The 24,737-nt window shown below is 39.2% G+C and overlaps 1 protein-coding gene across 1 annotated transcript; it reads right to left on the bottom strand.

Moving 5' to 3' along the window:
- Nucleotides 1-4,700: 4,700 nt before the first annotated feature.
- On the bottom strand, nucleotides 4,701-22,314 carry LOC104522574 (vacuolar protein sorting-associated protein 4B; the record flags this gene model as incomplete). Its single annotated transcript, XM_010164905.2, has 10 exons — nucleotides 4,701-5,134; nucleotides 6,982-7,119; nucleotides 11,687-11,906; nucleotides 13,945-14,026; nucleotides 14,198-14,346; nucleotides 15,843-15,999; nucleotides 16,243-16,362; nucleotides 19,312-19,373; nucleotides 20,635-20,785; nucleotides 22,177-22,314. Coding segments are annotated over 10 exons (1,319 nt in total), but the record flags the coding sequence as incomplete, so codon positions are not given.
- Nucleotides 22,315-24,737: the final 2,423 nt, after the last annotated feature.

The raw sequence follows: 24,737 nt of genomic DNA, 5'->3' as shown, positions 1-24,737 counted from the left end.
CTCCCGTGGAAACTATTCCCATGCTGCATCTGCACAAGGTTTGCTGTCAGGCAGGCAAACCACCTGCTTGTTTCCATACTGATAGCGGACACGTGCATCATGGGCATGAGGTTTCCAAGCAGGTAAAAACAAACTGAAAGAGAAAACATTTTAGAATTAGAGAGACAGAACATGGCTGGACATGAACACACAGATCCACATCAAAACAAGAGCACGTGTAAAGATTAAAAAAGAAACCGGTAATTGCTTTGCTGTTCAGTTGTCTACAGAGCAGTTCATGGCTGTAATTAATTCATTAACACATCATTAAAACTCCGGGTGAGCTCAGGCAGGCAAGAGCACAAACATTTCAACTGGCCTTTTAAATGGCACATTCGAAAACAGCAGTCAGCTACTTTTCCAGATTTTCTAAAATCTTATTAAAAAAAAAAAGGCCTTGCCAGGTCAGAGCCTCCCAGCTACAGCCCATGTTCCAGCCTTCAAGGAGGGGAGGAGGGAGAAATGATAATTTGAATTTGTATAGTTTCAGTTTTCATTTATTCATAGCTTTCTATTGGGCAAATGATTCCCTTGACTCTTCACAGCTCTAGCTAACAGTCCTCATTTGCCATTACATTTCCTGGATGAGACCGTGATATTTATAGCAACTTTCTCAGTTCCTCACCTAGCTGGCTCGTTACTGCTCAGACAGTGACAGAGCAGCAGCAGAAGGCAACTACCCCAGCTGAGATTTTTGCAACAAATTACCTGTGGACAGTCATCAGCCGACAACAGAGTGAGTCAGAGGAAATTATTGTTTATGGTTTACAGAATGCATGTGACACTGAACATGTTTGAAAGCAAAGTCCCTGTCTTGAATAGCTTAGATTTAAATTAGCTGAGGCAGCAGAGGAGGAGGGAAGGCAAGCAAAAGCAAGTAAGTCTTGCCAATTCATGGCATGGTGCCTGATGATAGGTCACCAAACAGGAAAGAAAACCCTGGCTCCATTATCAACATCAGACCTGCATTCAGGTGTCGGTGACTTATTTCCTGGAGATGTCTCAAAACATGACCAAAGCCTTTTTAGTAGAGAACTTAGCTCCTGCTATGATGCAGGTAGGACATAATATTTTGTTCTCATGACTAATGGTTGAGAAGTCCAAATAAATGAGCCAGCCCTAAATTGTCAAGTATTTCTGTGAAAGACTAGCAGATTGTACATGTGTGCACAGATGGTACAGACAGATGGACTCCAGTGTCCCCAAACACTGAGCTGATGTGATGAAGGGCAGAAGCATCCTTGAGCCTTCATTCATCAAGTTGGAGCCTCTTAGGTAGGACAAAGGATGCAAAAGTGAGTAAACAGAAAATGGCACAAAACAGTGCCCTAGTCAAAAAGCTACCATCAGAAGTGCGTGTGTGTGTGTGTACACGTAGAGTTAGGGAGGGAGGGAGAAGAGAAATTGTAATTAAGGTCACAGGGACCAAAAGAAATAATAGGACAAGCTTATCTAATACCTGGGCTGCCAGCACACAAATGTCAGGACAGAGGATGAACGAACAATTAAAGAGTTTTTGCACAGGTAATTATGACGACAGAGGATTTGTGGAATAAAATCACTGAGATTAAAATATTGTTAATAAAAAGCTAAAGAAAAATCAAAGGGGAAAGCACTAGAGCTATCGCACGACAGCTACAACAAAAGTTACCTGCTCAAGAATAAAAGGAACAAAGTTTTGATAAGAATTAAGTATCTGTTGGAAAAGCAGCACAGTAGGAAACAAACAGTCCACCAAGTTCTTGCAATAGTTTACGTAACTTACAGGAATGGCTTTAAGTCAACCATGATTACTAGGATGAACCTGGTTAAGACCAAAAACATGCATGGAAGCCAATCATGAAACAAGCTTGTCATTCTGGAGGAAGGAAAGAGTAAACAGCAGAATAAAGATGTTCCTGCATGTTTCAACAAATGCAGAACTATTAGAAAGCTTCCTGTCAAGATAATCCTGAGAAATAACATGAAAAAGAAAATCAGAATATATTCTTATTTGGAAGACAGCTACATAAACACAAAAAGAAGATCAAAATGCCTGACCAGAGAACATTCAGCAGCTTATTTGCTTCAGTTGGACAAAAAGAGCACACTATTATCAGATGCTCCTGTCTATTAAAACAAAAGCATATTCAAAAACCTGCAGATAATTTGAAAAACAAAACCAAACAAAAACTTAAAAGTAGATTTGTACATTTTTTGTTGTGCTAGAGAATGACAAAATAAAGCTGAGAGATAAATCAGGGAAGAAACAAGCCTCTGGAATTTGAGGTCAGCCAGGCAACACACAGGAAAAAAAAAAACCAACAAGTTAATTTACGGAGCTTCTCTAACCCTGCAAGTATCTGCACTGAGACGTACACCACAAGGGACAGGAAACCCAAAGCTTAATGTCAGTGTGAAGAAACCACCTGTGAACGCAACGAGCACATATACAACTGATTTAATTGAAAAGCTATTTTACCCACAGGAAGGAAAGAAAATTACATTTTTTCATATTGCAGTCAGAGTGAGCAGTAACACCAGAAGTGAGAAAAAAAAAATTTGTAAGCTAACCAGCCAAAGATGAGTCATCCAGACATTATGAAAAATGTACAATTTATCCAGTATTTACAGAGGTTCTGATTACGTAAAGCAACTACAACCCTTCATAAATTCTTTAGAGGATTTTTGATTAACACTGAAAACTAGAAAGTGATTTTGCAGCTCCCCTACCCCCCTCAGCCCCCATTTAGCGATCATCTATTCTGGATAACTCAGTCAGGAAGCTCTGTGATATATATTCATTTATTCCCATTTTACAAAGACCGCAAACCAAAAAGTTGTCCTTGTAGCTGCAATTCTAAGCAGCAATGTTTATTTGGAATATATTTCTAAAAACAACTTTAAACATCAAACATTAATGCTTCTGTTACAGATGTCATCCCACAACTGAGCAAGCAGCAAGATGTAAATTTAAAACATACAGTATACTTTTCTTCTACACTGAAGATCAGAGATTACACAGTTAAGCTTATGGAAATCCATAGGACAAATCAGCCTACCAAAAAAAAAAAAATCCCAAACAACAAAACAAAAACAAAAAGTTCCTGAGAATTTTAAGATTGCAGTAAGGACTCTCATTTTAAAAAAGGTTGAGATAAGTACTTCGGATAGTAGCTTCAAACCTCTGAGTGAGAGCCCTGCCAGCATGTGGCTCACTTCTAAAGTGTTCACAAGAGACAAGTACGACAAAGCAATCCTGTTGCAATGAGGATTAATTTTAATGACCATAGTTACCTGCACCTACACTGGAATCCCTGCCTGTCCCCACCCCCACCCGCCATCCCCCAAAGGTCAACAAACATATTTGCCATCCACTGATTAATATTTACACATTCCAACATAAGACAAAGATAAAGCTGTATGTAACAATGACTTTGGAAAGAATGTTTCATCATGTTAGTAAACAAAAGCTCAGCACCTTGCAGATCAAAGAATTTTTAACTAAATATTTTGTTTAGCTGTTAAAACATAGAAACCAAAGTCTAAAAAAAAACCAAAACCAAGCAGTAAATAATTGAACAGAACATTGAAGAAATACTCAAAGAACACAGCTGATGTTGTACTGTAACATTTTACTTCATTTAAGTACAGTAAATTTCGCCCATCCTATGATTTATAAAGTACACAAAATATGTACATAAAGGAAACCAAACCCCATCAAAAGATGATCATATATGTGCATATGTACATATAACATACACACACAGAATGTGCAAATTTCTTTTAATGCAAGTTAAAAAGCATATGCAGGGTAGAGTTGTACAGCAATAATGGAACAGAGTATTTATTCTAGGTATCCTAAGGATGTTTTGTTATCTACAGCCAGTGCAAACTTACAAGGCACAAACTCAACGCGGACACTGTAGTGTTGTAAGTTACATTCAGGCACATCTCAATTTGCAGTTCTTCAGAAAAAGATCAGTGGAAGTGCTACTTCTGTACAAAAGTGCCAGCCTTCTCTCCAAGTTTAAGCACTAAATTGATGTAACCTACATGCAATAGTTATCAGTAGGGTTCCGAGTTAATTTATCACTGGAAATTTTGTGGCTAAAACATCTGTTACACTCTCCTCACATGTGAAAGTATGCTATTTCCCAAAACACCTCCCACACCTTCTCCAAAGACTACCTGTACCTTGCCAGCCTGGACATGTGGAATCTTACTAATGCTTTTTTCTAACTTCAGTCAAACTCCTGCAGAAAGTAAATCTGGCTTTAAAACAAAACAAGAACAGCCAGCAAAACATCTTCCGAGATACTTACATTTAACAAACTTGCTAAATTGCATAGTGACAGTGTGTATTAGCTAGTAAAGAGTTAAAAACAAAAGCTTGCTGTTTAAGGCAAAATTTTAACACAACATAGCAGAAAAAGCCAAATACCAGTTCCATCAATATTTAAACAAAGTACTGGCCCATGTAGTCTTATCCTCAGTGTTTTCTTTCTTACTTTAATAGCAAACCCACACTTACAGTATGCTTGATTAGCAAATTTTGTTGTATTTTTCTAAATTAAATGAGAGCAATTAGTATGTAGGCTGACTGACTGATACTGAAAACAGCCGACAAATACTTTTTTTTCCACCCCTCAAAAAAGGGTTTTTTGAGCCTACTGGGAGTTTAAAACTCACTTGTACCTAGGTCTAATACCTAAAATTGAACTAATAATTTAAACTTCTCTAGTATTTAATAGACATTACCACATCACTTTGCTGTCCCACCCTAAAATCGTATTTTCATATTATTTTTCAATAGAAGACATTTAATAGACATCTGATAAAACAATACAATACAAAAGCTTAAGGGTCTTTGCAGAAGGAATAGAAGATACCTTTGCAAAGTAAGAAAGGAGTGATTTTATTGGCATTTATTTGAAATGCCATCAATAAAGACACAAGAATACTTAAGAAAGCAAAAAAAAAAAAGTTCTAATGCTCCACATACATCTTTGGTTTAGCCTTCCTGACCAAAGTCTTCTGTAAACTTCTTTAACTTCTCCAGGTCCTGTTCATTAACTGTTGGCTTTGTGCTAGCTAGCGACCTGAGCATATCGGTCTGTCAGAAAAAACAAACAAAGAGCACAAGTGTTTTCAGAAACAAATGTAGTACCACTGCTAACAGTCTTGTTGCAAAGACAAATATGCATTAAAAAGCCAATTAAAGCAAGATGACCATAGGAGCTCCTATTGACACAAAACCTTTAAGTAGGCCTACACATCTCTGCACCGTGGCAGCATTTTAACCCTGTGACAGACAGACAAACTGTCAGTGAGTTTTCTAATAATGAAACCACAACCTCAGGTTTAGGTTTAAGCCACTCATCCATTCAAGATTTATTAATCTCTTTTTATTGAAAAGAACTGAACTTCCTTTTTTTTTTTTTGGTCAGTTACTATTTCAGCCCATGTTTAACTACAGCAGTTTAAAGTGGAAAATAATCAGACGTTTCCATGTACATTTTGTAGTCCAACAATATAGAACAGTAGTTTGTGATTCATCTCTAGCAAAGTTTTACTCTTCATGACCTGTAATTTGTCTCTTCAATTGAGTCAGTTTCCTAGATAAATATTTAGATACTAGAAAATGGAGTTCAGAAAAGTCACAGATCTATGAAGTTGAGAGAAGTAGTTAAAACACCATATGAATAAAAAGGGGCAAGAAAAGTAATCAAGTCCTAGCCAAAGGCAACTGAAAAAAGTAGATGCCTAACACCTGATATTACTATAAAATTACAGGTAAACTCAAAAGTTAATATCATTTTCTAGACTTGAGATTTGTCTCAGACTAGAGATATCCTGCTTAGAAAGAATTGAAGTCTGATTTTTTTTTAAGGACAGGAAATGATTTTGGACACTGAAACAACTGCCTATGCAAATACAGTGCATCAGAGCCCAGGTACCATTAGAAGCACACAAGGAAATGTTATGTTTAATCCCAGGAAAGATTGATTAAAAATCCACTTTGACCATGCAGGCAGAAGTTTTATGGCAGACCTGCATACACTCTTTTGTGCTTCTTCAGTGTGCAAATACGTACAAAAAATTATTTTCTGAAATATAGCAATGGTTATATTTACAAAGCAGTGCCTACTGCTTGAGAGGTTTGTGATCTCTGAAATACACTGGTTTCTTGCATTCGTTACAGGACTGCTTGCACACAAGAAAAGAACTGACAGAAGCATAGATTTGTTATCGAATCCTTCCCTCAAACATGGTTAATTCAGAATCTTCTTTTGTTACTTTTGGGGAAAAATACAGAATGAATGTCCAGCAATAATTTTTTAAGCAGTAAACTGAAATTTCAATTTGTCTTAAAATGACAAATTTTACTCCCTAGATCAAAGCAAGTATTTTAACACGCACAAAGAAAACAGCTGAAATAGCTGTATCAACCTGTGATGGAATTTAACCAAAGCTACATTATCTCCATGATCTTTTTACTTTTTCTTTATTTCATAGGCAGTATTTACCTACAGCACATCACTTCCCAGTTTAGACTGAATAGAGTTTTCTATTTCCCAATATCAATATTAATGCTACAGAGTGATGGGAAGGAAACATGTAATGAGGCAGGGATCCTGAAGGTTTTAAATTAATAAAAGACAAGTGAAAGAACAGTGGAAGAGCCAGTGCTGTCCATGGATGAAAGGACAGCTGCTGCATGCCAGCAGGCAAGAACAATAAGAAGATGCTTATCAGGGATAGAGAGCTGGCTTTTTCACAAGCATGCCGTACTGTAGCACTGTATGTTGGGAATTCAAGTGTTATCTGCTATGTCCAGCATCTCTGAAAACAAACAACTCGTCCAATTGCCTTGCATAACCATTTGAAAAGCAGTCTTTACCTTAAAGTCTTTTCAGAGTTCTGCAAAGCAAAAGAGACATACTACAAAAGAATACCTACCATGGAAACTTTAGGCTCCAGTAATTTGTCACCTGGAACCTCCATCCATGTCATTTCTATGGCTTCAGGATCACCTGGAGAGCAAGGGGTGAACAAATCTACCATCGTATTTGGATTAGACACAGATGGTCCTTTTACCTAAAACCAAGAAAATACTCAGTTTATAGGAGTTATAATTTTATAGACAAAAACCAGAAGCTGAACAGCATCTTTAGAGTAAAAACATTCCTTGATTTCATGCAGATGCCCCACTGATTGGGAAGACACATCCTGTGAAAGAAATTGTATAAATGTACTGGCATAATTCACCTTGAAAACATGCAGCTGTATAGCCAGATATTTAAATTCACATCAGGCCAAACCCCAGAAGCCGTTTCCTCCTAAGGCTGAGGATTTTTGTGGAACACTAACATGCCAGGAAATCCAGCTGGAGAAGACCACCCTTCTTAGTCCCTGGTCACTTTGGAAGTTCACTCAATACTCGTTAACAGCTTTCTAAAAACTTTGCAGTAATTATCCTTGAGTTCCCCTCAAGTTAGGAAGCCAGAGATGGCTTTTCAATCTTTGACATATTGCATTACAAAGTTCTGAGCACCTTTTCTGACACCATCTCAACAGCACTTGATAGAAAACAGGGCCACCTAGTGTGAGATCAGAAACCATCCTTTTTTCCAGACAGATCCAAGAAAGTTGCACCAGGTGTCTATTCCCTTTCTGCAACACCTTATCTGGGAACTACAGTTTTATTTTCCTTCATCGTTACCTGAAGCATCACACATCCATGGGAACTCAAAACAGATGCAAAGCCATATGAAAGACAATACCCTAACTGGCTACTTTTAACAGCAGAGAACTGGATTTGCTATTCCAAACTGCATTTAAAGCACAATGCTGGAGAGCACATATTGTAATATTCTGTCCTGGTTTTGTCTGGGATAGAGTTAATTTTCTTCCTAGCAGTTGGTATAGTACTGTGTTTTGGATTTAGGATAAGAAGAACATTGATAACAGGGGTATGTGTTAGTTATTGCTGAGCAGGGCTTACACAGAGTCAAGGCCTTTTCTGCTTCTCACACCACCCCACCAGCGAGGAGGCTGGGGGTGCACAAGGAGTTGGGAGGGGACACAGCTGGGACAGCCAAACCCAACTGAAGCTGTCCATACCATATAACATCACACTCAGCTGATCAAGGAAACTGGAGGAAGAAGAAAGGAAAGAAGGGATGTTCAGAGTGATGGCTTTTGTCTTCCCAAGTAACTGCTGCACATGGTGGAGCCCTGCTCTCCTAGAGATCACTGAACAACTGCCCATGGGAAGCAGTGAATGAATTCCTTGTTTTGCTTGGCTTGCATATGTGGGTTTTGCTTTACCCATTAAACTCTTTATCTCAACCCATGTGCTGTCTCACTTTTACTCTTCAGATTCTCACCCCCATCCCACCGGGGGGTGTGAGCGAGCAGCTGTGTGGGGCTTAGTTGCCAGCTGGGGTTAAAAACCATGACGTATTAAAAACGCACTGACAGACCTGCATTATCACACAGAGAAAGGAACGGTTTACAGTGAATTAGTAATAACTGAGGAGAGCACTGTTTAACTGGACCAAGTTGTGTTGTTATGATGCAAATATTTAATATTAATAAAGCTAAGATTTTGCTTATAAAAATAGGAAATAACATCCAATTAAAGTACTAGCAACAGAAATCAAATCAACTTGGCTTATATCAGAGCCCTCAAAGTACTACAGTTGTGGGGTTTTTTCATTTTTTTTCCTTTTTTGAGGGTAAAAGATGGTAAGAGATAAGAATTCCTTTCGGGTTGCTTAGCAAATTGTGACAACTGAGGTTATTTCATTGCTCCATGGTAGTCTGAGATGTGCCAGATTCTTCCAGATTTGGATGAAAGGCTAAGAAGGGAAGAGCCTTTTAGCCAGATATGCCATTGTCAAGTCAACAATGGAGAAATACTTCAGGCATCACTGCTTAAGGGAAGGAAGCATCTAGAAAATCCTTGATATATCAAAACAGCTGCTTATTTTTAAGCAAATACAGTTTACATCACAGTGCTACTGCTGAGTTGCCCCCAGAAGAAACTTACCGAATCAGTGTTTCAAAATACTCATTTTGTTTTTAAACTGGGAAAAGCTCCTCAAAAAAACCCCCCCAAAAACTCCCAAAAACCAAAAAAACCTCCTTTAACATCTTTTCCCCTCCTCACTACAATGACAGGCTGCAGGTTTATTTTCCTAACTACAAAGTTGACGAAGGTTTCCTCAATGCAGGCTTTGGAAACTTACATAGTCCTCTCATATTCTGGACCATATTAGATTTAAGTGTTCCTTTGTATTCAAATCTTCAGCTGAATGTGTTTCTTGGAAGAAACTACATGGAAAAAAGAATCATAGAATACCAGGTTGGAATGGACATCAAGGATCATCTGGTCCAACCTTTCTTGGCAAAAGCACTGTCTAGACAAGATGGCCCAGCACCTTGTCCAGCTGAATCTTAGAATCATAGAATGCTGTGAGTTGGAAGGGACCCACAAGGATCATTGAGTCCAACTCCTGTCCCTGCATAGGACAATCCCAACTTTCAGACCATGTGCCTGAGGGCCTTGTCCAAATGCTTCTTGAATATTGTCCGGCTTGGTGCCACAACCACCTCCCTGTTCCAGTGCTCCACCACCCTCTGGGTGAAGAACCTTTTCCTCATGTCCAACCTAAACCTCCCCTGGCACATCTTCCTGCCATTTCCCCTGGTCCTATCGTTGGTGGCCAGAAAGCAGAGATCAGCACCTGCCTCTCCTCCTCCCCTTGTGAGGAAGTTCCAGACTGTGATGAGATCTCTTCTCCAGGCTGAACAAACCAAGTGACTTCAGCCTCTCCTCATACGAGTTCCCTCTAAACCCTTCACCAATTTAGTGGTCTCCTCTGGACACTCCCCAGTAGCTTTATATCCTTTTTATCCTGTGGTGCCCAAAACTGCCCCCAGTACTGGAGGTGAGGCTGCAGCAGTGCAGAGCAGAGCGGGACAATCACCTCCCTCAACCAGCTCACAATGCAGTGCTGGATGCCCCCAGGACACGGTTGGCCCCCTTGGCTGCCAGGACACACTGTTGGCTCACGTTCAACTTGCCATTGACCAGAACCCCCAGGTCCCTCACCACAAGGCTGCTCTCCAGCCTCTCATTCCCCACTCTGTGTGTGTGTCCAGGGTTGCCGTGTCCCAGGTGCAAAATCTGGCACTTGCCCTTGTTAGAATTCATATAGTTGGTGATTGCTCAGCTCTCTAATTCATTCAGGTCTCTCTGCAGGGCCCCTCTGCCCTTGAGAGTGTCCACAGCTCCTCCCAGTTTGGTGTCACTGGCGAACTTAGTGAGCAGTCATTCAAGTCCTGTATCCAAGTCGCTAAAATGTGCCCAATGTTGGGGAATCCACTACTTCCCTCAGGAGATTATTCCAATGGCTGACTGTTCTCAAGAGCCTAATTTCAACTCAAAATAACTGTAGCTGTTCAGTTTATGGCCCTTAACCCTTTTATGTCAGGCTGAATTACCTGTAAAAAACTTGTAATTGCAACCAAGATGAGGAGTAACTGCTGCCAACACAAGTTACATGGTATATATGTCTTGACAGCTCTAGGATCTACAGTTTTTCCTATCTTACCCTGTTCTGCACCTGCTCTTTTAAGGAGCAGCAAATGAAGGCTTCCCTGTACAGCAGCAAAAACCTCTGCAGAATACCCTGACCCACCTTCACCCAAGATACATGAATTTCTCTAAAATCAAAGTTTGTAATAGCAGTGTAAACAGAAAATACTTTTATTCTCTCTCCACTCTAAAAAAATGCTCCATAGATAAAACATAATTGTATTTAACCAATACACATGTTGTATGTATTTGGAACTCTGCTTATAACCACTGATAACATTATCACACTTTTTTTTTTTCTTTGAGGAGCTCAATAGTTTATAGAGAACAATTAATTTGATTCAAGAAGACTTATATGTGCAAATTCTCCAGGGGAAAAAAACATTCTCAGCTTTAATGGATTTAGATTGGTGGTAAAGAACTCCAGTCCGTTCTTTCTCTGATAAAGATTCTGACATCCAAATATTTGGAAGAAATGTTTAAGTCAGTATACAGTATGTAGAGGTAACTGCAAAATAAGCCAAACAATATAGTTTCAATAGTCTCTTTAGGGTGCACCTAAAAAAGTGTAAACTAGTTTTCACACAACCTTAATTTTTCAGTTTGAAAAATATGCCAAGTAGGCAGAATGTGCATGATCATAATCCATCTGTTCCCATGTGGACGAGGGATACATTTATTTAAACATGCTAGAAACATATGAAGAACCAGGTGACGATCCAGAAAAAGAGCACCTCTATAAAATTCCCATTTAAGTCAAACTTCAAACTCAATGCTTTTCACACTACCTAAAGACATGAACAGTCATCACAGCTTGAATTACACAATGTGAATACCCAGAAACTAGCTTCACCAGACCCATGGCAGGACTGGGGGAGTATGGAGGAAGGAAAAAAAACCCAACAAAAACAAAAAAGGAATATCCAAGTTCTTGCTGGTTAATAAAAAGGACACTCAGTATTGTCCAAAACCAAGTTCAGTTTACTTGCAAAGGAATTTTCAAATTAGGATAGCTCTCATAGATAAAATAACTAAAAAAAAAAGTTGATTCCTACTTACTTTTTTAAAATGAGTAGCTGATTGCACTTTTCTAACAGGCTGCATCAGTGCATCACGTACAATGATGCTTATATCTGCACCAGAATAGCCATCGGTTTTCTTTCCAAGCTCTCGATAGTCTGATTCTGTCAGGAGGTTTGGAGTGGACCCAAGGTGAAGTTTGAACATTGCAGCCCTGGCATGGTCTTCAGGTAAAGGAATATAAATACGCTTCTCAAACCTGGTTTAAAAAAGGAAAACCAAAATGTTCCACAGATGCTAGCTCATGCAGGTGCACAGCAGAAAGAAGCTTATGCAAATAACTATATAGTTTGTTCCTAACAATATTAGAAAGAAGCAGTTTCAGTATTATAAACCTTTAAAAAAAATTGAGGCAAATATTAAACCTGTCCTCATAAATAATACTGTAGCTAGTATAAGCTAACATCCAGAATATAACAACTACTTCCTTTTCATGACAAAGATCTTCTCTTCAGACTGAAGTCTTTTCCAGATTCTCTCCAGCAGAATTTGTGTTTTAAAAGAAAAAAATGAGGGAAAAGTCTTTAAGTGTTGAAGTATATTTGAACAATTTCCACACTTAAGGAACTGCCTGATAACAAGCTGACACAACTACTTTCTACAGCCTCCAACTAAATTGAAGAAAATCTCATAGTTGGAAGCAAATTTGAAGTCATATTCTCAACGGACTTGTCAGTAGGAAATGTTGATAACTGCAGTTCTTCCTTTCAAGCAGCACCTTGTTCTCACAGATTGGGATTACCAATGGGATCACCCCCCCACCAAGAAAATAAAAGCAACTCCAAATTCCACATAACAGAATTAATGTGATACACATGACAAAGTGAGCCAAATCAATGAAAAAATAATTTGATTACTGCAATTGTTGTACAAGTTCATTTAAGTGTTATGGACAACACTTAGAGAGCAACTCTTCCACACTGCAGAGAACCAGAGCATGGTTTGGGTTGGAAGGGACCACTAAAGGTCATCTAGTCCAACCCCCCCTGCCATAGGGGGACATCTTCCACTAGACCAGGTTGCTCAAAGCCTCATCCAACCTGGCCTCGAACACTTCCAGGGAGGGGACATCCACAACTTCTCTGGGCAACCTGTGCCAGTGTCTCACCAACCCCATTGTAAAAAATTCCTTCCTTGTGTCCAGTCTAAACCTAGCCTCTTTCAGTTTAAAACCACTGCCCCATGTCGAGTCACTACAGGCCACGGTGAAAAAAACCCAAACATCTCTGTCTTTCTTATAAGTCCCCTTTATATAATAAAAGGCTGCAATAAGGTCTCCCTGGAGCCTTCTCTTCTCCAGGCTGAACAAGACCAACTATCTCAGCCTTTCTTCACAGGAGAGGTGTCCCAGTCCTCTGACCAATCTCACGGCCCCCTTCTAGACTCACTCCCAGGTCCGTGTCGCTGTCTTGTACTGTGGGCTCAGAGCAATTTGAAATTTTAAGCAACGTGTTCATGCTCTAAATCTGTCTCTCACAAAACTATAGCCATACAGGTTGGAAGTGACCTCTGGAGGTCACCTGGACCAACCCCCACTCAAATTATGGCCAGCTTGAATTAAGTATATAAATAAAAGTCAGTGACAATCACAAAAAAGTAATGTTTCTTTAGCCTACAAAAATGACCATTATCCAAGCTGCGTCCTCATCACAACATAATCATATTTGTCACATAGCTGTATTTGTCCTCTGCTGCTCTGCAGCTCAAAGAAAGATCCAGCTAATCAGATAAAGGTATGAAAGACCGTTATCTACAAAACAGCACTTAAAACATGCACTGAAAAATCACAAATTATGCCTGACCAGTAGGAAAACACTATGTTTCTGTGTAACATAAGGCTACATTTCCATGAAGGAACTCAAGCTATGCAACAGTTTGTTAACAGCTGAAAAGGAAAGTTCTACCCCCTCTTGCCCTTGTGAGGTGCACATTTTGTAACTTGTCCCCCAAGCCCACCAGAAAACCATCCAACAAGGAAACAGAACAGTTTTCTTCTTGCTCAAGCATAATCACCTGAACAAGAAATCAAATGAACTACAGGGCCCATGCAAGACTGAACAGCCTACCTCTTTAAAGGGGAAAGGGGCTATTAGTTTGGCTCAGCCCAACTCATGGAATGCAGTTATAGAGCATGAGCCATGTCTGCAAACATGAACTGGATTACAACCTCAGGTAGTCTCTGACTGAACCCTCACAACACTTGTGAGTTCCATACCATGAAAAAAATGTCATCATACCTTCTCCTGATAGCAGAATCCAAAACCCAGGGTATGTTCGTTGCTCCGAGGACCAAGATTCCTTCATTGTCAACACCAACCCCTGTATCAGGGCAGAAATCATTTCACCGTTTAGATGACAAACAGAGACTGTTATAAAATGTTGTCAATATTTAACAGGGAGGAACTGCAGATCTTAGCATTCTCACGCAAGCTAAGCTTAAAATACATATCTCAATTCCTTTGACTGATTCTGAAAACCAAGGAAACTTACCTTGCATCTGGACTAGAAATTCTGTTTTTATCCGTCTAGCAGCCTCACTTTCATTTTCACTTCTTGACCCACAGAGGGAATCTATCTCATCAATGAAGATAATAGAAGGTTTGTTTTCTCTGGCAAGCTGGAACAAGTTTTTCACTAATCTTAAAAAAGGAAACAGTTTCAGTTATCTTAATGATTACATCAATGAATACACATAACTTAAGATTATGATACAGTCACTTCCTTTAGAAAAAGCTAAAAAAAGAAAAGAATTAACATAAAGCTTCTCAAAGATACAATATTCTTCCAGCTCCAAGACTCAGCATTATACTGAGTGAGACAGCCCAGCATAGAGTGAGGTGAAACACTTCAGAGTACCCCAGGCATGGCTTTGCAAGTAAAAGCCCTTTTTCGGTTTACATTTCTGTGAGACAGCCTGGACTACACAAAACCACCACTCCAGACAGGTGCAAAGTAACATGGATTTCTCTTATTTAGCACTTGTAACCTGATCAGATCAACTCTAGAGATTTTATAGGAAATAACATGTACATTTATTTTATACAACTTTATTAAATATTTTTTATATGGCAAGAAAAGTTGGTTTGCCAGGAAAAAAAAACCAAACCAAAACAAACCCTATCCTTATCTTATTAACACATTTCACCAAGTTAAAAATGAAAATAAACAGGAACATGCTGGGAAATTCTTCACATTACCAGCACTAAATCTCAGGTAATAGCCTCATATGAAGTCAAACGGAAAAAATGCCAAGCTGGACTCCAGTTCTGTATTTTTTTGCAACAGAAGAAAAACACCTTAAGATTTACAGCTTCTGTGGAAAAAAAAAACCCAGTTCAAGCCCTTTATGTAATGGCCTTTCTTCCTCATCCTTTCAACTTTAAATAGCGTTGCTCCATTGTCCCACACTTCAAACTATTAAAGCATGGTTTTGACAAGTATTCTCATCATCATATGAAAGTCCCTTCTGTACTACAAACCCAGAGCTTTTTCTTAATTTGGGAAGTCTTCATTGGAAGCTGAGATGGACAAATTCCTACGCTTTTAGACTGCAGCCAACATGTCACTTCAGCCTTCCTTGTCTTCTTCACATATTGCATAGAAGCAAATGAAGAGGTTGGCATGGGGAACCACAAAATTTTCTTTCATGGCTGCTCCCTCCTCTCCCTCAACCTATTTTTGCAAGTTTCTTATGTCTTCTAGATATTGTTTGAAATCAGGATAAAGAAAAAACACCTCCATGTGGACAAAGAAATGCCACAGCACAGCTACTGGGACAGATGAGTGGGGAGATGTCAAGAGCCAGAGTACCCCAACACTTCAGACTGATGTAGTGGGCAATGACAACTGAGCTGAGAATGGGAATGAGCCCCATGGTGCTTCTGAAACCTTTCTGAGCTACTTTTAAAAAACTATCTTGAGCATTGAAGAGACACCCAACTGCAGCAGCACAAAACACAGCACACGATGATATCTTTCCATGGCACTGCAGCATGAAGCATAGAAACACCTGAAGCTTGTTTTTAAAGAGACATGACCCTTCTCTCAAATTAAATTTCTTTACAGTAACTTATCTAGCTCTGTATTAATTTCTTTTTGCCAATGTTTTCCTTGACTTCTGGCAACTCCAACTTACTTTTCACTTTCACCTAACCACTTTGAGACAAGGTCAGAGGAAGATACTGAGAAGAAGGTAGAGTTGTTTGCTTCTGTTGCCACAGCTTTTGCTAAATAAGACTTTCCTGTTCCTGGTGGTCCAAACAGGAGAATCCCTCTCCAGGGTGTTCTCTTTCCTGCAAAGAGAAACCAGAGGTCTTCAAAATACTGTAGAAAGACTGAACGCATTTTTTTTTTTTTATGAAGCCCCTCTAATTTACTCAGAGGTTTTCCACAACTACCCATGAAACTTGTCAGATGGATCACAATCTCTTTGTTAAGAGCTCAGCTTGAGTGTCTGATAAATTGTCAAAACACCCTTCTCAAGCACCAGTACTGGTCCTGACTGGACTATAACAAATAAATACTGTAATTCTGACCTGTGAACAGGTGTGGAAATTTAATGGGCAAGATCACTGCTTCTTTAAGTGCTTCTTTGGCACCTTCGAGGCCAGCAACATCGCTCCATTTGACATTTGGTCGCTCCATAACAATTGCTCCTGTAAGACAAGATTGTAGAAATTAGTGATGCACATACCTTTTCACAACTTCAAAAAATTCCACTTTGGGAAAAAAAAAAAAAAAAGAATTAAGGAATCTATGCCCGTGTCCACACTCAATTAAAAAAAAAAAGGCACTTCTAAGTAGATATAAACACTGAATACTGTTAGTTAAATGGATGTTATTTCTACAGAAACCTGTCACACTGCTTTACTACAATAAGCCATGGATAACCAGAATACTTGAGATTCAGTAGAAGTCCTTCAATGGTCAAAGCTAGACCATAACTAACCAGCAGATGTGTGTTTAGTAGTCGCAGAGGAATACCTTCTTAATAGGTACCCAGGCACCACCTACTCACTAAACCACCATTGTACTTCCCAAAGAATATGAAATTTCATTTTAAACAAGTGAAGCAATGTAGCTGCAGTAGCCCAGGATTTATAAGATTCTCCAGCACATGAAGTAACTTGTTGGGTATCTCCAGACGTGCAGCAAACAACTGGATCATCTAATGGTAAAGAGTTTTGAGGGTCAGCGCTGAAAGCGTGGGAAAGGTTATATGGAGTCTGCTTAGCTGCAGAAGTATGTTCTTAGTCTAGTCACATTCTCTCAAAGTTCACCACCAAGTCTCACCTTGCTCAGTCAACAAGTTCAGCTTGATTTTAGCCAACTGAGCTGGAATTTAGCCTTCTCTTCAGACTTTGGATTGGTTTGTCAGACACGCTAGATGGGACAACTTGGATTTGTGGTAGTAACTGAATATCAGATCTTGTAATCCCAGCCAAGGTAAATCCAAAAGGTAAGAGAGATCTCAGATGAACAAATGCCAACCAACCCAGTGCTTATCTAAGTACTCAAACACACTGAAAGTTTTGGTTGCCCTATTTCTTTATAAGGGACTTTCTACAATTTCACAATTGGCTTTCACCAGCTATTTTCTTGAACTTATTCCTTCAAAGCTCATTGAAGTAACTTAAAGCTTTTTTTCTTCTACAGGACAGAAAATGTTCTGTTACCCACTGGTCAATGAATAAAGCAAGTAACACTTGCTTACTTTTTAAGTATCTCCTTTGAGATTTTTTTCTTTTGCTGCATTCCTTTTCTATCAGATTGAAATCAACAACTTCTCTTAACAATTGCAACTGTTAACAGTTTGGAATTTAGAGTCCAAATGCAACATCATATTGTTAAAGGTGTTAAAAATGTTATAGAGAAAGTTGATTGCAAACCGTCTTAGCTTGCAATCTATATACTGGAATTAACTCAACTCTCACTTCCAATGCATTAAATTCTTTTGCTAGGTTGATTACATCTCAGTTTGTCTTAGAGTGAACAGAACCGTAGGGTCCATCACTAAACTAATTAGCAGAACAGGTAGCAGTTCAGATAGGAACAGGAGATTATTGCAAGTTGAAATACCAGAGTTATCTGCACCAGACATACCATGGTAACTTAAATCACTACACGGTAAAAGATTACCTGTACCAGGACACAAATGGAACTGGAATCATAGGCTTCCTAATTTTGTAGGTGTAAGCTAATAGCTGGAAGATTAAACAATAGAGTGCAAAAGGCCTTTAAAATTCTAAACAAGAACACATGATGATAGACCCACAACTCCTATCCAGTTCAAATGTTACTGGCCACTTCTCCCACAGTAAGCCAAGATGCTATTGTAATTAAAATCTTGATAAATACCCACAGATGTGTGAAAGTTCCATAAGACAAAGACAGCTAGGAGTAACGAGGCAGCAAAATTAAATACAGGAAATCTCTGTGGTGTTGTGGGAAGCAAAATGAAAATGAGTAATCTGAAGGGTGTCCAGAGCTTGTATGATCTGAGTACCCAACTCCTGTGTTAAGTGTAAAGGTACCAAGGATCTCACACTTCAGACTTTCAGGCAATCAAATGTATAAGCAAGAATGCTGTCATTCTGTAGAAAGTACTGGAGAGGTGGTGGATGCAAGAAACTACCTCTTGAAGTCAGAACTGAAGGTCAGATTCATGCAGGAAGAAACAGTCTTTATAGTGAGAGACAGGATAAGAGTCCAATGTTCACCATTTTTCTGTCATTTTAAAATATAGGAAACTGTCCCATAGAACTGTGCACAGGATTAAACAAATGTGCAGAGTAGTAGCAAAGGCATGGCACAGTTTCCAAATATGATACAATAGCTCCTGAAATCACACAGAGAGATCTGGTAAATGCACTTGATCTTTGTTACACTGAAACACAGAGGGAGAACAATGAAATTTCTTCAGATCCATAAGCACCTTCTGGCAGGGACGCTCTGAACAGATCTTCACTATTAAAGGGTAATAAATACCAAACAAAGCCTCTGTTTTACTGTGTACAAAACTACTGGTAGCTGCTAGACACTGCATCACTGACTGTACTCAGCACATGAGTTCAAAAACCCAAACTATTCCGTTACTCAACGGCAAGAGCACGATCACTGCATATAAGAAAATGCCGCCCATTGCTATGAATAAGCAAGAATCTGTCCCCTCAACTCCTGAACCTCAGCATGAGCTTTTTTGTGAAAATGGTCCTGCTCACACTAAGTGTTTGTACAATGTCTGTTACCTTAGCCTTTAGGCAATACTCTAATGCACTTAAGAGTAAAAAAATATTGATTCAGTTTAGCCTACAGCCACCTGGGATCTGGCAACATCTCCCATTGGAAAATGCTATCCTGATAAATGGCACAATTTTAACGTGAATTATAGGGAACAGCAGATACATTTCAACACAGTCACTGGATAATTTCATAGCCCACAAACCCATACTTCCATAAAGACTATGCTTTTTTATGTGAAGAGTACATACTAGTTGAGCCACTCACAGGTAGTAAGTTAATCCATAACATTTAGGTGGAAAAAATAGAGGAACTGGCTTGACTGAAGTCACTCCTATTGAAAGGAAAGGATGCTTCAAAATTACCTTGAAGTTGATTCTGTAGCTTCTTTTTTTCAGGATCCTCTGACTCCCCATCACTGTCATTCCTGATTTGGAAACAAGAAAAAATGTTGAAGTACAGTAAAAGAGACTGCTGTCTTAGGATAAAAGTCAGAATGCAAAAAGAAAACCCACCAGTTTGAGGAATGAAAGAGACCTTGAGGTGCTTCCAGATCTCTACAAGTTTACATCATTGTACTCCTGCTTTTCTACACCATGTTCTTTCTAATTCACCTTCCTCACCACTGCAACTTCCTCTTATGGGTCTGAGCCCTCTTAACACATTTCTACATGCTTTGAGCTGGCCTCTAGGAAACAAAATTCCTTGTATCATGCAACATGGAAGCACTAAAATGGTTTATTTGTAGAAACTTGCACTTGTTCCCTATCTGGTATTGCAACAGGACTTGGTCAATTCCATCTAGTACTATGGAACTCTACACCCTTGTCTTGTTAGAGCAAAGGAAACTGGAAGTTAAAGAAAGAAAAAAGAGAGACTAGATAGAGAAAAATTGGAGTGGAGGTCATGAAAATACATGTAGCCTCTGTGATATAACCAATCCCTTCTACTGTAAACCAGCAAAACACAGAACAACTCAAAAATAAAACTGATGAGATGAGTAGACAATGAAGGAAACTGAAAATCAGGTGAAGTTTTAAGAGACAACTGAGCAACTCTAGCTGCTTAGGACAGCTAAAAAGGGCAATCCCACCAGAAGGGATCATGCTGAACCCTTCCTCTCTCCCACCCCCATGAAGGCAGTAGCAAATGCAAAAGAGGCTCTGCTTGTTCAGCTCTGATATGCAAAATGAAAAATCTAATTAAAAAAAAAAAAAGCAGCAGACAGACTAGGCAGCAGCAAGGCATTAGAATGATTCAGTCCATCTTACAGAACTTCACCCTACATAGAGCTTTGCACCTCTTATCCAGTGTGAGGCAGGTCAAACTTGGGCCCCAGTAATCATTGGTCTGAATTTAGTTTCTAGTTAGTAGGTATTTAAATCTAGAAAAATTCTGAGGATCACCAGGCTCACTGCCGTTAAATCCGATAATCATGTGTTAGTCTGAAACAGCTTTCACTGTTCAATGAATTTCCTATGCAAATGTTCACACATTTTAGTAAACAAGCACAGAAATGCCCCTGATACTAATCCATGTTATTTTTCTTTTATTATCCCACTGTATTTCAGCATTACTAGGCATCTGAAGCATTTAAAAAATGCTACTTAAAATGATCTTTGAAGAGTTTAATTTTAGAATAAGTTCAGTTGAGGAAGTATTTTGCTTTACCTTCTCCAAAAACATACCCTTTTCCATCAGTAGGACCAGACTCTTTAACTGGTTTTGGTGCAGTTTTTTCTCTCTTTTTCAGATATTCTTTCAGCTTTTCTGCTCTGTCCAAGTATTCTCCGCATTTCACTCTAATGCTCTGTTTTGCTTTATCACCCTGTGCTTCATCTAAGAATTTGAAGGGAAACAATGCTTTGTTAACAGCATCACACACGTGCATCAATCAGAAAGCAAGGCTAAATCTCTGTCTTCTTTATATCTTATTAATACACCTCTCGGGGTTCACCACATAACAAAACACCTCAACTACTTATTTTTCCACTATACCATGGAAAGAAGTGATAAGAAGGATGTCATCACCTACCAGAAATCAAATATACATTTGAACATTGCTTTGATTTAAAATTTGATTGTAAAGCACTATGGACAATGGCACTGGAACCCTTTCTGTCAGCCTTTCATGGTCTTGCTATACATGGTCTTAATAACTCCTTCTCTACAACAGCTCATCAAGAAGCTGTTTGTGCTAAGCAATTGTTATTTAGAAGCACACTTTATCTTCCCATAGCCTGCTAATTTTAAAAGATGACCACATTATAAAGAAAAAAGTTACATAACACATCTGAAAGAGATATGTGTAGTTCAACAGCCACACAGTTCTCTTAGTCACTCTTACAGTATTTCAATTCAGTATTCAAAATTTAACGTTAGGTTTATATGTTAAGTTTCCAAAAGTACATCAGCATTGTTAAAAGCAAAAAAAGTGACATTTTGACAAAGTCCATAAGATATAAATGGATAGGAAGTGATAAATAAAATTATCCTAAGTGACTATAAAGAAAATAGTGGGTTTTTTTTCAAATAATGGAGATCTGTAAGTGCACTTATCACGTAAGCAACCCTAGCCCACTTAGATTACAGCTGTACCCACATTAAGAAAGCCCACTCCTTGCATACAACACTGGACGTGAAACAAAAGGTACACAGAAGTATGAAAAGGCATAAAATAATGTGAATATGGAACCTGAAGAAAAAATACAACATAAATATCCATCTCCTACATTTTGTTGTCCAAGATGAACAATAAAACTATGACATTAAGGAGCAAAAAATGCCAGCACAGAGGCTGTAGAAAGGTAAATGGCATTAGTTGAGCAAAAAATGCTCTGTGGATACAGTAAAAACTTTTTGTGTAACACATGGTTTTCAGCACAACAGAAATACAGGGATCCCTGTACTTATTGTCACATTTCCTTGTGCAGTGGAAATATTGCTACAAAAGTCCAGAGGAGAGACAGCAAACCCCTGCTCCTCTGTGTACAAACCCTAAAACAAAACAGAAGTTAAAAATAAAAAAATCTGATTTTTTACAAGAATAGAGCACACACACAACACAATAAAGGCAAAAGCCACAAAATATATGACCTCAGTCAAACTACAATTAGCAAGTGTCAACTGGCGATGAAAGTAAAAATTCAAACGCTGATGTCAACACAAGAGATTGCTCTGTGCAATGTGACCACTCAACTCTACTTAATCATCCAATACACTGCACTTACATTTAACGACATGGAGAAAATACTGCACAGCGTGTTGGTACAAGCGGAAGGCTTCCTCATAGTTTCCTGCTTTATCTTCTTGCGCTGCCTTGCTAGCAAGGTCTATCGCTTTCTGTAACAAGAGCAAGTAATTCAGTGCTGCACGAGAGCTTTTTGCGGGATCAAAGAGACATTTTAAGCCGTTGCTCTGGTTTTTGATGGGCAGTTTATTTGCTCTTCAACACTGACCCCCAAAAGTTGAAGGCAACTGACTGCAAGTCTTAGGTGGTGCTTTGTACACCATAGTTTTCTATCCTTTTATGAACAGTGATTAACACACTGATGAAACTTACTAGCACACAAAAAGTGTGAGAAGAACAAGTTCCTGTGTACCAAGTTGGATCTACTACTGGTTTGTTTACCCAGTTTTCCTTACCAATTTATTGCATTTATTATGGAAAGATCTGTAAATCCATTCTAAGTTTGGTGGGGAGTTTTTTTGTTTGGTTGGTTGTTTTTTTTTAAATCACAGACCCAGACACTTTGACCTATGACTGATGATATCAGTAAACCCTGTCAGTAGCAGAGTCAATATAGGAAGTACGAGATTACAATGCACTGAAACCAGCACTATCACTCTTTGAATCCCTGGGAGACATCTTTAAAGACTGACTATCTGTTTGGCTTCTCTAAAAGGATTTAAGTTCTTAACATCCAACTGAAAAATTCTAATTACTGGGAGGGGAGAAAAAACCCCACCAGACAGAGAATGTACCCATATCAAAAGCATCAAGAAAAGTTCTAGGAGAAGTTATGGATGGATTTTTAATTTATTTGTTGAGTTAATTTCAACTAAAACTCACTGTGATCTAAGCCATCGCTGCATACACCGGCCTGTGGCTTTGCTGGTATCACTGTTATCCCTTCGCTCTTAAATGCTTATTACCTTTTATTACACTTTGCTCCTTGGAATGCCTATAACACTTTAGGACAATTAAAACTGTCACTTTGAACAATTAATTCATGTAAGTTTAAAAAAAGGCAGTTGGTTAGCCACAGTTAACCAACACTCACTAAATCTTCTTTAGCCCCACACGCATTTTTCCACTTTCAGTCAATTTATTTCCCTAAGCATTGTTATTATGCTCAGGATGATGATGGCAAAGCCAGGGAGCAAGGTGGAGAGCTTCAACTGCAGCAAGGAGTTTTCATTAGACATTCCAGTACAGACACTCTTGCCATTATCTGGACACTCGGATGCGTTCCAGGCAAAACAAAGCTAGTAAACAATAACCATGAAAGAACAAACAGTAAAATCTCTCATTCTATTGCTTTGCCTTGCTGACTTGGAAGCAAAGATCATCTCAACAGACCTACCCAAAAACAAAGAGTAATTTATTTTAAAAAAATGTTCTTATTTATCTGCTTTATTTAGCAGATGCTACAGCTCTGTTGTAGCAAGTGTTGGAACAGTGTAAACATGTGTTTCTTTGGAACAGAACTGAGTCTTTCCTTTTTGGAGAAGCCATGAGCTGATAACCAGTTTACCACATAAGAATGGGCAGTCCCTTCCTTGCTGCTCACTGTGTGCTGGCTCCATTAGGCCACCCTATGGCCCATTTAAATCCAACAAAAGAGCAAAAACTAATCCAAAAAATAAGTAACTTCCTTCTTAAAGTTCTTAAGTCCCTTTAGTGACTCAAATTGCCACAGAACAGTCCAATGATTCCTAGACCAAACACAACAGTGATGTATGTGACACTAAATCCAAAGAGTAAGTGGCAAAGACCACCTGGTAAAACAGAACTGTGAGAAAACGGCATGTGGCAGCTCTGCTCCTTTGAGATAGAACAAAGTCTACATCATATATTAACTGGTTTGGCTATACTCTGTTTTTGTAAATACCCAGAGACTACTACTTGGGTATTAGATTTTCAGCTCTGATACTTCATTACATCAGCTGGCATCTGAGCCTGTTACTGTGATGAAGATCACTGCTATCAAACAGGAAACAATTTATTCTAAAGTTGTATGAACTAGGGCACAGGTGTCCATCTCTAACTATCCACGAGGCACAAAGTGTATTTATCAGGCTGTGGTCTGATGGTTTGATGAACATCACCCTCAGAAAGAACAGCAGCTTAAACAGGTTTAATTCTCCTTCTGCTTATTCTAGCCCCTGCGATCTCTCCCCAGCTTTGCCAGTATAAGCATTACATGGCCGTAATGAGCTTACAGAAACGATCATGGTTCAAAACAGCTCAAGAGAAAGTAACTATTTTTAACACAGGTCATTTCTGGATCTGTTTTGCCAGCCCCAGAACCGATTATTCAGCCCCAGCTGAGGGTTAACACGGAAGGAAACCAGAGCAGGCAAACCCTTCCGACAGTCCCCGGTCTGAGAAGACACTTAGGCCAGACTGTGTGCCCAGAGCACAGGGGGCAACAGCGCTTCCCAGGCGGACACCAGGCCCCGCGGGGCTGCTGGAACCCCTGCCCGGCAGGTCCCCGGCCCCTCCCCAGCGCAGGCCCGTCCTGACCAGGGGATTAACCTGCGGCCTCCGTTACCTCCCAGCCCCAGG

The sequence above is a fragment of the Antrostomus carolinensis genome, unplaced genomic scaffold, assembly GCF_000700745.2.
Source record: "Antrostomus carolinensis isolate BGI_N321 unplaced genomic scaffold, ASM70074v2 scaffold10193, whole genome shotgun sequence".
In the NCBI taxonomy this organism is placed as follows: domain Eukaryota; kingdom Metazoa; phylum Chordata; class Aves; order Caprimulgiformes; family Caprimulgidae; genus Antrostomus; species Antrostomus carolinensis.
The sequence above is the reverse complement of the archived record's forward strand: the minus strand, read 5'-3'. Positions and strand labels throughout refer to the sequence as shown.